Here is a 13,564-nt window from a genome sequence, read left to right as displayed (position 1 = left end):
TAGCGCCACCAATTGGCAAGAGAAGGAATGTGTTTTTTCCACTTCTGTTGGATATCACAATCAGATGCATCAGATTAATCAGATTAGGTGTAAATGACATCCAAACATCCAATATGCCTGTCTGTTGTAGCGCCACCAGCTGGCCAAAGTCAGAATAGTTTTTTATTAACAAAATATTAATTAATAGTCAGGTAGAACCCCAGGATAGGTGTGACATAAGGTACAATGCAATATTTTTGCATAAATTGATAGTTTAGGGGGTTTAGACTCATAATCTGACGGGTGCCACTCCGGCACCCTTGAGCATTTTTTTAATGACATAATTTGCCACGCCCCCTTTTTTTGTCCATAAAAAAATAACTAGATGCACATTTTTGTATAAACCCATCATGTATGATATCAAATGAAAGCTCTTCTCAAACAGAAATCAATGATGTCAATAAAAACATAAATTTTGGTGCCTTCTCTATCTCTTTGGGGGCAGCCGTGGCCTACTGGTTAGCACTTCGGACTTGTAACCGGAGGGTTGCCGGTTCGAACCCCGACCAGTAGGCACGGCTGAAGCGCCCTTGAGCAAGGCACCTAACCCCTCACTGCTCCCCGAGCGCCGCTGTTGTTGCAGGCAGCTCACTGCGCCGGGATTAGTGTGTGTTCACTGTGTGCTGAGTGTGTTTCACTAATTCACGGATTGGGATAAATGCAGAGACCAAATTTCCCTCACGGGATCAAAAGAGTATATATACTTATACTTACTTCTTTGTTCCCTATGCACAGTGTGTGATGCGCATGTTGGTAGCGGCTTCACTGATTACAACCTTAGACATGATGTTCTTTGTTTTCCATTACTCCACCTTAGATATGATGCTCTTTGTTTGACATTGTGATCAGTGAGATTATTTTCATGCATTTGAAGACTGAAAATGCCTGACAAATAATCTTGAATCTAAAAGATATGTTTGTGTGTGAGACACCAAACCTGTTTTAATATATTATATAGCATAAAGAGGAAAAAACGCACGCACATCCCAATCTAATCCTGGGTGCTGGACAAAACACTTACGATGAGAAAGAGGGAAAAAAGTCCCAAGTTATAATTTATTTACCGTGACGTTTCGGGCCAACTCAAGCCCTTCATCAGACGTGAGTCAACAATCCAAAGACACCCATATATGTACAATTAAGTGATCACATGATCACACAGTGGTGTTACACAGGCAAGTAATTACCCAATCACAGCAATAGCCAACACATGTTCAGTAATGCAGTGCATACATACATCCATACACATATCTACATTTTCCAGAAACACCTACATACACTATATACAAATATTACAGGAATCCAACAACTACAAAAACATGTAAATATGACCTCATTCTCTGTCCACAGGATACACAACGGTCAGATGTCAAAACAGTCAAAACAGACATGTGCAAAATGTGCAGATTGGCGTCCATTGTCAAAATGTGCAAATTAGCATGTCGGCATTAAACTCATGTTCACTTATAGTAACTGTCCATAGAATAAGCAAGTATACACAAATCATCAGCTAGATGTCACACAAACAGTCTGTGCAAAATTGTGCAAATTGGCGTCTATCATCACATTGTGCAAATTAGCATCTCTCATTTAGCTTGTTCTATGGATATGTACCATCAGTGAACATGAGATGAGTTCTGATAACAGACGCTAACTTGCACAATGTGATAAGAGTCGCCATTTTACACATTTTTATGGATATGTACTGTAAGTGAACATGAGATGAGTCCTGATGAGAGATGCTAATTTGCACAATGTGATGATAGACGCCAATTTGCACAATTTTGCACAGACTGTTTGTGTGAAATCTAGCTGGTTATTTGTGTATACTTGCTTATTCTATGGACAGTTACTATAAGTGAACATGAGTTTAATGCCGACATGCTAATTTGCACATTTTGACAATGGACGCCAATCTGCACATTTTGCACATTTTGCACTATTTTGCACAATTTTGCACTATTTTGCACAGTCTCTGTTTTGACATCTGACCGTTGTGTATCCTGTGGACAGAGAATGAGGTCATATTTACATGTTTTTGTAGTTGTTGGATTCCTGTAATATTTGTATATAGTGTATGTAGGTGTTTCTGGAAAATGTAGATATGTGTATGGATGTATGTATGCACTGCATTACTGAACATGTGTTGGCTATTGCTGTGATTGGGTAATTACTTGCCTGTGTAACACCACTGTGTGATCATGTGATCACTTAATTGTACATATATGGGTGTTTTTGGATTGTTGACTCACGTCTGATGAAGGGCTTGAGTTGGCCCGAAACGTCACGGTAAATAAATTATAACTTGGGAGCATATACTGGTGTTGCGGACTTTTTTCCCTCTTTCTCAATATATTATATAGCAAAAGGCAGCCTGGCTGCATTCCCTGCTTGCGTGTCACTGCATTTGTGTGTGTGTGTATGTGTGTGTGTGTGTGTGTGTGTGAGATGTCTGTGTCTTTTAGATTAGATTAGATTAGATTCAACCTTATTGTTATTGTGCAGTGTACTAGTACAGAGACAACAAAGTGCAGTTAGCATCTAATCAGAAGTGCAAAAAAAGTGGAATATCTTGTCTGCTGCTGCCAAATGAGCTGGTTCCTGTAATTCAATGTACTGCACACACCCTTGAACTTCCATTTGTTTGTGTGTGTGTTCAGGTTGGTGTCTGTCTGTATGTGTGTCCATGTGTGCATGAATCTAATGTGTTTTTTTCGTTGTATGTCTATCACTTATCGGTACTGAAAAAGAAGGAGGTGCTTGAACTTCAGAATTTTGGGATGAAGACCTGAGTCTGTGTACCTGTCCAGATACCTACTAACAATGGGCCTGTTTCCACATACTTTGACTTATATTCAAGTGCTTGACCTCTTTTGAAAGCAGAGTACCAATAGATTGACTGTGTGATGAACTGTCAGAGAGTGACAAAGGGTAGAATGCCCTGCCCTCTTGGTAATTTATTTTGTCTTGGAAACACAACTGAGGCCCACTACCAGGTCTTGTGAATCTGTATCTCAAAGTAGATCAATATAGAATGAAATATGAGTACTTTAGACCATTATTTGCCAAGATATGCTCATGTGTTTTGTAAAATGTCCTATAGAAACTCCCCATAGGACTTTTGGCTACCCAAGAAGCATACTGACAATAAAATGCTTACTGTGTCACAACCTTTTCGTGTAGAAGCATAATCCTGGTCTCAAATGAAAGGTAACACTTTGAGGTTTCTTGTAGACTATTTGGAATGTATGTCAGGGGTTCTGATATAGAATGACTACACAAAATATGGAATGGTTACACAAAAGTCTCTATTTTTGCATTTTCTTTGTTGGTTCAATGGTTGTGTATAAGATGGACTATACATCTGCACAACTAATATTGGATTAAACAACTGAATAACGTTTCGACACCCATGCGTCTTTCAGATGTTAGTCAGTTTGCATGAATAAAAACACTTTAAGCATTGAGTGCTCCGGTCTGCTCCTTGGCTCCTGTTAGACTTTGGATCTCCCTTTATAAATGAGGCCACATTTACGAATGGGAAATGTTGATTTTGTTAACAAACAACTAAAAACGTTACGCAGGGGACTTTTAAAACACCATCGAGTTTCTGGGACATTATTCAGAATTAGCTTGCATATGTGAAAGCAGTTATTCACAAACTATACTGAGAAACTTACTCCTATACACAACTGAAATACTCTCAGACAAACAACTGAAAAGTCCTATGCTCACAAACACATCTGAAATCTTCCATAAACACTAGTGAAACCTCTATCTATCTATCTATCTATCTATCTACTTGGCCTGGCCTTCTTTTAATTGGCCTAATTATGCATTGACATGTTTTCAAGTGCAAGCCTTCAATAAATATAATAAAAGTAACACTTGTGTTATTTATAGGAAATGTGTTTTGTTGGCACCTAGTCTATTTTGTTGCATTTATAATTTATAAATGTAGGCTACTTGCATGGATAGGAAAACATTTTTAGAGGGTAACTGTCTCCTGCTTTATGTTATGTAATTGTAGGGCTCATTGTGAGGCTATTTTGGTGCCAATGGAATTTCTTTTTAATGTGTAGGCCTTCATGAATAATTTCAAATGACCTACCTATCCATGTGTTTGGCATTTTCAGTGTTTGGCATTTTCAGTCCGAAAATGTAATCCGGCCCCCTGAGGTCTCACTTGAAACAAATCTGGCCCCCTGTCCAATTTCACCCTGGCATCTCTGGTACACAGCCTACAATGCACTGTACTACAGTGTCCAATAAAAATCCTCTTTTTTTGCCATCCTCCCTTCGTCCTCGTCCCCCACCTCACATATACACTCGTCCACTTCCTCTCACATAGTTTCTTCTATCCATTCTCATTCCCACCTTCAACAACCTGTTTGCTCTCTGAACTGTCTTATATTGGTTTTGTCACATCATTTGAAACAACTGAAATCAATTTTGAGTGGTTGTGTTTAATCAATGACATGTATGTCTATTTCTATTTCATTTTTGCCACTTTTGTTTAACCAGTATGGATGCATGTGCATTAGAGTGCAGAATGTGTTTTGAGAATGAGAATGTGAAAGTTTTGCTAAAAATTGTAAGTGAGATCTGCAAATTGTGTTTTACCATGTGAAATGGTTTAAGGTATTGACAACAGACTGAACAATTAGCTTAATGAGTTCAAGCAACTGAGAACTTTCTTCAGCCAATGGGTTTTAGTGTTTTAGCAACTGAGAAAAACTGTAATCTCAAAACATACTGCTTTGCTCTTTGCATTTTTTTGTTCTTCCTCCTCCTTGTACCCCAATTTTTTACACTACCCTGCATCTCACAAACTTGTCCTTTGATTCATTTGATTCAATGTTCAGGGCCATACGATTTGTTTACAGTATTGTACAGTATACAGCCTACAATGCACTGTATACAGCATCCAGTAAAAATCCTCTTTCTTGCCATCCTCTCTTTCTCCTTGTCCCCCCACCTCACATGCACTTCGTCCACTCCTCTCACATAGTTTCTTCTATCCATTCTCATTCCCACCTTTACTGTAACAACCTGTTTGCTCTCTGAACTGGCTTATATTGGTTTTGTCTCATCATTTGAAACAAGTTGAGTGGTTGTGTTTTAATCAATGACATGTGTATGTCTATTTCTATTTCATTTTGCCACTTTTTGTTTAACCAGTATGGATGCATGTTAATAAAAAATTGTAACTGAGATCTGCAAATTGTGTTTTACCATGTGAAATGGTTTAAGGTATTGACAACAGACTGAACAATTAGCTTAATGAGTTCAAGCAACTGAGAACTTTCTTCAGCCAATGGGTTTTAGTGTTTTAAAAACTAGAAAAACTGTAATCTCAAAACATACTGCTTTGCTCTTTGCATTTTTGTTCTTCCTCCTCCTTGTACCCCAATTTTTTTACACTACCCTGCATCTCACAAACTTGTCCTTTGATTCATTTGATTCAATGTTCAGGGCCATACGATTTGTTTACAGTATTGTACAGTATACAGCCTACAATGCACTGTATACAGCATCCAGTAAAAATCCTCTTTCTTGCCATCCTCTCCTTTCTCCTTGTCCCCCACCTCACATGCACTCGTCCTCTCACATAGTTTCTTCTATCCATTCTCATTCCCACCTTTACTGTAACAACCTGTTTGCTCTCTGAACTGGCTTATATTGGTTTTGTCTCATCATTTGAAACAAGTTGAGTGGTTGTGTTTAATCAATGACATGTGTATGTCTATTTCTATTTCATTTTTGCCACTTTTGTTTAACCAGTATGGATGCATGTTAATAAAAATTGTAACTGAGATCTGCAAATTGTGTTTTACCATGTGAAATGGTTTAAGGTATTGACAACAGACTGAACAATTAGCTTAATGAGTTCAAGCAACTGAGAACTTTCTTCAGCCAATGGGTTTTAGTGTTTAAAAAAAAACTAGTTAGAAAAACTGTAATTAGAGGCCTAAATAGGCTACTCAACATCATTCATTTATCATTTATATTTTAATTTGAGGCCTTACATCTCAACAACAACACTTCTGGGGGTCGTTTCTAGAAAAGTTAGCAACGACGTTGCTCAACCACCATGGTACGACGCAACTTGCGACCAAACAACGACATTGTTTACACCTGTTTCCAGAAAACATCGTACCTGTGTCGCAATTCGCTATCTCCGACGTTCGAACACTGTAGTTCCAACCATATGGTTCCAACAACGTTGTCGATGATGCAGCGATAGATATCATTGGTGGAAACGGTGGCAACGTGTAATACCCCACCCCCTAGAAATTCTCTGCCACAGCCTATGTTGACATTTTTCTAATTTAAACCGAGTGATTAATGCTGGCATTGTCATTGTCATCTGCAAAAACCTAAACCTATTGCAAGTATATAAAACATTTTACTGAAGCCAGAATATACAGAATATGTGCCATTATTTGTGTTAAATATCTGTTGGAAAAAATATATAGCCTGGACGAATGTCTGGGTATCGCAGCTATTATTAAATGTCTCGTGGCTTAACGGCAGCGCGTCAGAGCACTACGCTCTCGGCTGGAGTTCGCATCCTATCTCTTCTTCTCATCTCTGAGTAAGAGTAGGCCTACGAGACACAACAATAGGTTTTGACCATACATATTTATGTATATAGTTACTCTACATCGAGAAACCATAGGTACAAGACATTAGTCAAAAACAATTGAATCTACGTGTCACACTAGTTCACCTGCAGGTAGCGAGAAGCAAGAGGACAATCTCACATCATAAGAAAATCGAACCTACAACGTTGGGATAATAAGTCATCTGCTTTAGCCACTACACCATTTATTACTACTGTTATAAGGGTCTGAGAAGATTATAATACTAAAAGCAAGGCAATACTTGAATTAACTTTAAATAGCAAGAATGAGCCAAGTAGGGGAGTCAGTGTCTTAATCAAAATTAAGCTGCAGGATAGATCAATCATTGAGTCACGAGATAAACATCCACTTCGCAATTTTTGGTTAGGCGGTTGTGATTTTTGGTTGGGCGCTCCGGACACCAACAGGAACTACCAAGGAACGACACAAGTTGCGACTGCCTAGGGGCAGTAGTTCAAACGGCCAAACTTTGCGTCCTTTTTTTTTGCGATTGAGAGTTCGAACTACCCTTTCTAGAAACACCAAATCCAAGAACGATGGAGCGAACTACCAAGGTTGCGACGCAAGTTACCGCCTAGCAAACGATGCTTTCTAGAAATGACCCCCAGGATGTCTGAGAAAGGAGTCTGCTATATTGTGATGGTTGGGTGTAATGTTGTCATTTGACCCAAAGAGGGTACACTACATCAATGATGCACATTTGAGGAGGCCAGGTCTCCATCCCAATGCCCCTACAGTTGGGAAAGTAGGCAATTTAATGAAGTGTGTGCTAATGTTGTATTTGAAATGTAACGCAACACATTGCATAAAATGCGATCGATAAATATATTTAGCTAAAATCTTGTTAGGGGTGTTTCATTTCCTAAATCCTCATTACCTGTCTTCTGCAGTCTCCTCTCCTGTCTGCTCATCAGTAGAAGTCAGTTCTGGAAGCCTGACTCAAGAATCCAGCTTTGTTTTTGTCTGATGGCTGTGTGTGAATGCGCAAGAGTGATTTAGCTGTTGGTAATGCATGGCTTTTAAGGCATGCTTGTGTCTCTGAAGAGAGAGAGAGCATGTAATTGTGATTAATTAATAGATTACTCGGAGCGTAATTAGAATATCAGTGAATATTTGCTTTGTCATGTTGCTGACAGGCAGGCCTGTGTTGTTCTACTCACAATCTCTCAATCTCAATTTTTATGAGCCAGTTGAGCTGTTTTTATAAACAAAAAAGATACTCCCAAGTTCACTTTTGCTTCTTCTCCCGTGCACGTCTCAACAAGGTAAAGTAACCGCTCTCTTTCTCCTCCGACAAACCTGGGATTAGTCAAACTTATTTATGGTATTTGTCCATATACCGACCACTTGTTCTACTTGTCCATTTAACTCAATAGTCAGACTTATTTATGGTATTTGTCCAGCTACTGACTACTTGTTCTACTCATCCAGTGAGCTCATGATCACATGCTAAGGCCTGAACTGTGTGTTTGTCTGTGTGTGTTTACACCAGTATGGATATGACTACGTATTACAGTATGTTCACTAAATGTTAGAGTAAAGTGTGAGTATATGCTTGTAGTTAGTTATGATACATGGCTAGGGAATTATGGGTAACATTTTAGTCTACAAAATGGCTTATGGAACCTTTTAAATTGTTCAATTCTTTCCTGATTTGCAGCATGTGAAATATCATGATCCGAAAAGTCTATGAACTGTATCTTATGCCCAGGACTCTTCCATGATATGTTTAACACTAGTTGATATATTTTATTTACATTTGTGTTTACAAGTAATACTGGTTGCAGGTTAAATACTTTATTTATTCCATGTTTGCTACAAGACAGTGATATGGGTATGGGGTGTGTTTTTAAAGTCTTACGGTTGAGTTGTCATTAAAATTATAATATGAGCGAGAGAGAGGAAAAGAGGGAGAGACTGATATGCAAATCTTATTGGTGCATTAATCAGGCAACTTTCTATTTGTGACGGCTTGTTCATTTTACACTCTGAAGAAAGCCCAGCCTTCTCCATACAATGCCCCTGCCTGGAAGACTAGATTAAGGATTATTTTAATGCTTACCAAGGACCTTGAGCCCTTGCATTATATTAGGCCCTCTGAGTAGAGGTGACAAAGACTGTTGAGACAGAAGGCCCAGACAGGTGTTCCTGTGGATATCCTATGGATATCCAACATCACCACACAACATAGCCATTCTCAATTTATGTTTGCACAACTTAATGTCTATTCAACAGTGGTTTATTGTCATTTATATTTCCGCAAGAAGTGTGTGTAACCTGCGTTGTGTTGAACTGTGTGGCTCTGCCCTGCATTCGTCTGGACTCAAACCCGCATACAGCAGCACCTTGGATTGGGAGTCGAGCATGCTAGCAATAGAGCTAAAAGAGTCGATTGGGAGTCGAGCATGCTAGCAATAGAGCTAAAAGAGTCGACTGGGAGTCGAGCGGGAGTCGAGCGTGCTAGCAACAGAGCTAAAAGGCCAAGCTCTCACTAGGACAGATCAATGCGTCGGGAGGGATGTACAGCTACGGGCCAGTTGGCTACCTTTACATGTGCACCAACAAGATGTGTAGACTAGTAACATGAATATCATAGGACTTAGTATGTTCTTATGTTGTGTTGGCAGGCGCTTAACATCACAAGTGTGAGTGTAGAGAGTGTTGCAGACTGAGGAGGGACCAAAACTAACAGCCGGAGCAGGATCAGATGGCTTCAGATGAACCGCCTTTGGGATCAGGTGAGTGGAGGAATCCAACCAGGGCTGCGTTTGGATGTTTCTGTCCTATCTTCTGCTTTTTCTATTCTATTCTGTAGGCTGTAGGCCTACTATAAGAAAAGGAAAAGGGATTTCAAGACAAGTGTTTTTCAGTTTAAATTTTCAGCTCTAGTCACTAAAACAACATGTGAAAGGTTGTTGTTTTACAGGACATCACAATTATATGTAAATGGTAAATAGTTTGGTCAGTAGGCTATACAGACATCTTGGTAATATATAACTTGTCATGACAAAAACTGAATGACACTTGACAGAACCAAGTGTCGACAGCCATCTGATATGTGACCCCATCAGTTAGTCATCCAAAGATTTTTGATTTTGGTGCTGAAAAAAGATGACAAAAACAAAAAAAAATCAGGATGGTGTATTCAAATATCTCGATGCACCCTTATGAAATGTTGACAGTGGCGACCCCCCACACACACACCCCAATTTTCAATTTATTGAATACGATTGTTTTGACTAAGAAAAAATATACTTGGAGACGTTTCAAGCCCAATCATCACATATCTGGTGGGGTGGCCGACTGGATTTTGGAGGTGGCCTGTGCCAACCATCTGGCTCCATGGTGCCAACTGCCACCTGCTGATGTTAGGCACATATGGGAAGTTCTCAACTCCTGGCGTCGCCTTTCAAAGTACTTGACCAGTTTGTCTTTGAGAGTAGGGTGCTTTGTTTCAATGTGGTGTTTTAGTTGTGATTGATTGATGCTATCATGTGCCAGCAATTCACTGCACACCACACACAGGTTTCTGCCTCTTTCTGTCCTCAACATAGTGTCCCATAAACATTATCTATGCCAATGCAATGACTGGCATATGAATAAAGTCTATCAAAATAAAGGTCTGACATTGGATCTGAGGGTAGCATTTTAAATGGGTGATGGACATTTAAAATGTTTTTTTTTTTTTTTACCACAAGCTCCGTGACCCACCCACAACAGTTCCCCACCAGTTAAGAAACACTGATCTAGAAAGAGCGTGTAGTTGAGTTTTGTGGTCATCATTGCCTGCTAATGTAAATGACTGGACGTTAAAGGAACTGTATGTAAGAAATGTATTTCAATTAATCATAAAATGGCCCTGATATGTCACTAGACATTAAGAAATTATGTTCACTTCAAATACTTATATCACTGACAACAGTAGTCTGGCCAGGATATTGTCTTTTAAAAAAGTGAAGTTGCAGCCCTCAACTGATGTTGATGTTGTGTTATGTCATGTCATGTTGAGTTTTGGCCTGATGCGCCACCCTCTACCTATCTACTAATCACAAAGTCAGTTGTGTTTCGGCATCCGGGTTGGCAACCTCGAGTCAGGGGGGAGGGGGAGGGGATACACCGCTCTACAGTATTTTGAAAGTGATTGCAGTACCAGTTTTGGCCACAATCTTACATATGGTTCCTTTAAGTGATGCTGTCTTTGGTGTTGTGTCCAGCTAGAGGAACTCACTTTGCTGAGCTGAGGCTGGTCCTCTTGGGTAGCCGCGGAGCCGGTAAGAGCTCTGCAGGAAGCACCATCCTGGGCCGAGAGGCTCCGGAGCCCGACGTGATGACCACTGAGTGCGTGAGCATGCAGGGGGAGGTGGCGGGGAGGCGGGTGGTCCTGGTGGACACGCCCGGATGGCTACCTCTGCTCCCCCCCATAGACACATCGGCACTCTACAAACGGGAGATTACGCGTAGCGCCACCCTGTGTCCACCGGGACCCCACTGCCTGCTGCTGGTCATACCGTTGAAAGAGCCATTCACACGCGATCACGAAATAGCAGTGTGGGAGCATCTCGAGCTCTTTGGAGAGCGAGCGTGGAACCACGCTCTGGTGCTGTCCACGCATGGTGATCATCTGGAGAACACAAACACCCCCACTCATGAGTTGATTAAAACTGGCGGGAAAGCTCTGCAGCGTTTGGTTGAGAAATGCGGGAGCAGGTATCACGTTCTCAACAATATGAAAACTGGCGATCACACGCAGGTGACAGAGCTGCTGGAGAAGGTTGAACAGATGGTGAGGGAAGACCATGGCGGCCATTATGAGCTGAGTTTGGAGACGATTAATGAATTGGAGCTGAAGAGAAACACAGGAGAGGAGAGAAGGAGTAAGGTGCAGAGAAGGAGGGAGGACATCCGTGCACAAATTGGTGAGTTTATTTATCGTGACTTCTGTAACCACTTCTGAGTGTAATGAACACAAGTAAGCCTATATTGTTGGTGTAGGGCAATTCCATGGAAAATTACATTTTTTGTAACATCCATAACGCCAATAAAATGTGATGGTATGGTATGATGTGAATGATTACATAACATTTGAGCATTTGCTATTTTTGGCTGAAGAATGTATATGAGAAAAAATGCACAAAAAATGAATTACCATTCACATCATACAAATGCCAGTGTTGTGTCACTGGTGTTATGGATGTGACAAAAAGTCAATTTTCCGTGGAATTTGGATATCTTTTTACATTTTGATATTCCAGTCATCACTGAACTAAAATATATTTTGATCCCTTGTAGTGAAACCCCAAAAACAGCTGAGGATTTTGATCATGGGGTATCAACATTCTGGGAAGTCCTCAACAGGAAACACAATTCTGGGACGTGATGCATTCAGATTACACAGAACTGTCACATTTGCAGAAGAAGAAAGTGCTGATGTAGCTGGGAGGGAGGTCATCATCGTCGACACACCAGGCCGTTGGAGGATCCACCCTTTAAGGTACACATCGGAAATCTTCAGGCAAGAGATCATGTTAGGCCCTTCCCAGTGCCCCCCAGGGCCTCACGCCGTGCTTTTGGTGCTGCCGGTCAACACCTCCTTCTCGGAGAACAACCGGAAAGCCCTGCAGCAGCACCTGGAGCTACTAGGTGAGAACGTCTGGAGTCACGTCCTGCTGCTGTTCACCTGCGGAGACTGGCTGGACCGCACGCCCGTTGAGCAGTTCATCGAGAGTGAAGGAGATTGCCTGCAGTGGCTGGTTGAGCGATGTGGGAACAGGTATCACGTTTTTAACAACAGGCAGAGGGGTGAAGAGAGGCAGGTGGTGGAACTGCTGGAGAAGATTGAGGAGATGGTGCAAGAGAACTGTGGCAGCCATTTTGAGGTTGATAAGAAGAGACTAAGTGAAGTAGAGGAGAAGAGGAAGACCTGTATGGAGCTAGCAGAAAAGAGACGAACGAGATGTGAGTTACTTAACTCTTGGAACACTTACTTTAGTTCCAAATCAAATTTTTACTTGCTTATCCAAAATGTATTTGTTGAATTCTTTTGTGTGTTAATTCGTGGTATTGTGTCTTCAGGTTTAATTTTTCACTTGGACATGACTGGTCACACAGGGTCACTTGATTCAGGAATGCACTCTCTAGACCGCAGCTTTGAGTCCATTAGACCAGATCTTACGTTGTCAACAAACACCACTCCGGGTATAAAAGGGTCTGCTGACAACACTCTCACGCACTGTGAGACGAGATCAGCAGAAGTGTTGTGTGAGGTTGATAAGAAAAGTCCAGATGTGAAGACCTGTGTGGAGCAAATAGAAAAGAGAATGAGAGGTGAGTTACGAACCCAAAAGTTCCTCATCAAATTTTCTTTTAAAATTTCTTTGTTCTGTTTTTCTTTTTGTGTGTGTGTGTGTGTGTGTGTGTGTGTGTGTGTGTGTGTGTGTGTGTGTGTGTGTGTGTGTGAGTGTGTTTGGTAATTTGTGATGTTATTTCTTTTGGTTTAAATTTTCACTGACACAGGGTCATCTGAGTCACTTGATACAGGAATTAACTCTCTGCGTGGCAGCTTTCCTTATGTGAGACCAGATCTTCAGCTTGTGCTGCTGGGATATAGAAGAGCTGGCCAGACGTCGTCAGCAAACACCATTTTGGGTTCGGAAAAGTTTGGGTACAGCACTCTCATGCGCTGTGATACGAGATCAGAAGAAGTGTTGGACCGTCGTGTCTCTGTGGTCTGCACACCTGGCTGGGAAAAGACGGAGAGATTATACAACAGAACTCTGATCCAGAACCGGCAGATAGTGGACAGCATGTCTCTGCGCTCGCCGGGCCCGGACGCCATCCTCCTGGTGCTGCGTGTGTCCATGTCGTTCTGTGCAGAGACT

General features: G+C 41.0%; 1 protein-coding gene across 2 annotated transcripts in view; it reads left to right on the top strand.

The window, feature by feature from the left end:
* The first annotated feature begins 7,907 nt into the window (after window positions 1-7,907).
* LOC125309590 overlaps window positions 7,908-13,564 on the top strand; it is a 6,612-nt gene continuing 955 nt past the window's right edge. The window contains exons 1-6 of one of the 2 annotated variants that reach the window (XM_048266618.1): window positions 7,908-7,951; window positions 9,314-9,424; window positions 10,901-11,602; window positions 11,976-12,641; window positions 12,759-13,010; window positions 13,200-13,564. The exon at window positions 13,200-13,564 is cut by the window's right edge and continues 424 nt beyond it. In XM_048266618.1, coding sequence (XP_048122575.1) covers window positions 9,394-9,424; window positions 10,901-11,602; window positions 11,976-12,641; window positions 12,759-13,010; window positions 13,200-13,564 — 2,016 coding nt within the window. In that variant the 5' untranslated portion in view covers window positions 7,908-7,951; window positions 9,314-9,393. Of the gene's footprint in view, window positions 7,952-9,055; window positions 9,425-10,900; window positions 11,603-11,975; window positions 12,642-12,758; window positions 13,011-13,199 lie in introns of those variants that run through there. The other variant, XM_048266619.1, reaches the window with a different exon arrangement.

The sequence above is a fragment of the Alosa alosa genome, chromosome 16 (genome assembly GCF_017589495.1).
Source record: "Alosa alosa isolate M-15738 ecotype Scorff River chromosome 16, AALO_Geno_1.1, whole genome shotgun sequence".
Classification (NCBI taxonomy): Eukaryota; Metazoa; Chordata; class Actinopteri; order Clupeiformes; family Clupeidae; genus Alosa; species Alosa alosa.
This window is presented reverse-complemented; position numbering and strand designations above follow the sequence as displayed.